Source organism: Poecilia reticulata, linkage group LG1, assembly GCF_000633615.1.
Source record: "Poecilia reticulata strain Guanapo linkage group LG1, Guppy_female_1.0+MT, whole genome shotgun sequence".
Classification (NCBI taxonomy): Eukaryota; Metazoa; Chordata; class Actinopteri; order Cyprinodontiformes; family Poeciliidae; genus Poecilia; species Poecilia reticulata.
The window spans coordinates 7,990,231-7,991,389 of record NC_024331.1 but is presented as its reverse complement, the minus strand read 5'-3'; the positions used below and the strand labels follow the sequence as shown (position 1 = coordinate 7,991,389).

The following is a 1,159-nucleotide window of genomic DNA, read 5'->3' as shown; positions in this document are numbered from 1 at the left end:
CACCATGACTGGAAGACTTTTGCTGGGGCTTCTGATCATCTGTGTTGCAGCAGGTTAAAAATAATCTGTATTTTTTTATTTAATTTGCTCTGAAGTTATTTTTTCAAAGTAGTTTTTTTTTATTTTATTTTCTTCACAAGGACATTTTTAACTGCTTATGCTAATCAGTCAATGATGGTGAAGTCTTATAATAATAATACACATATTAAATTATCTAAATTCTCTTTTGAATGCATAATTGAGACCTTACAGCTTGATTCATACTGATACTAATGACTGAAAGTAGTAATCTGAAGCTCGTTATTTCAACTGTGAAGTCGACATGGTAAATGTAAGTTGGATTATAATAATAAACTTGCTTTCTTTTTTCTAAAGTTGCTGCACGCAGGAGTGAGAACATGAGAAAGGTGATATGAATCTTAGAATTAATTGTATGAATAAACTTACTATTATTCAACAGAATTTTATGTTCACATGTTCAACAGCCTTTTTGTGCTAATCGAAGGATCTGGAAATGCACAACATATTTTTACCCCGTGTGTGGAACCGACGAACGGACTTATGACAATGAGTGTCTCCTCTGCAAGGAGATGCAGTGAGTACACACAGCTGCTCCACACTCACACTTCATGTGTTAATTTTAAGACACCTAAGCTGATTCTTTGGAAAATAAAATGCTTTAGGTCCTACTTGCTCGTGACATTGGAAGCTGTTTATACAAAAGGATCTCTCCAGAAAAATGACTTACTTTGTTTTATTTGTTGCTATAAATACCATCTGAGTTGAATGCCTGAATTGCTGCTATGTCATGTCACAATTCTCTCCTCAGTGAAACCTCCAAGAACATCTTAGTCGCCAAACCAGGACGCTGCTGACATGTATGGTTGATAAAATCAACACTTTGAGGCAGCCCAGAAAAATGATATCCACTGTTGTCTCATTGAAATAAAGTCTAAGTTTGATCAACCTGTGACCTTCTGGTTGTTTTTCTCAATATTATGCATCAATTTGTGATGCATATTAGATTCACAACATTGAAAAAACAAAAATCTTACCAAGTATTATTGTGTAGTCATAGTGTAAATATCTTACTACACTTGACAAAACTATGTTACAAGCAACTTCTCTCCAAGATTTAGGAGCTAGTTTTAAGTCAATA

The 1,159-nt window shown here is 34.1% G+C and overlaps 1 protein-coding gene across 1 annotated transcript in view; it reads left to right on the top strand.

Moving 5' to 3' along the window:
• LOC103468922 (trypsin inhibitor ClTI-1-like) overlaps window positions 1–970 on the top strand; it is a 3,302-nt gene extending 2,332 nt beyond the window's left edge. The window contains exons 2-4 of the mRNA XM_008416351.2: window positions 376–407; window positions 486–595; window positions 830–970. Coding sequence (XP_008414573.1) covers window positions 376–407; window positions 486–595; window positions 830–875 — 188 coding nt within the window. The 3' untranslated portion in view covers window positions 876–970. The remainder of the gene's footprint in view (window positions 1–375; window positions 408–485; window positions 596–829) is intronic.
• The last annotated feature ends 189 nt before the right edge of the window (window positions 971–1,159 follow it).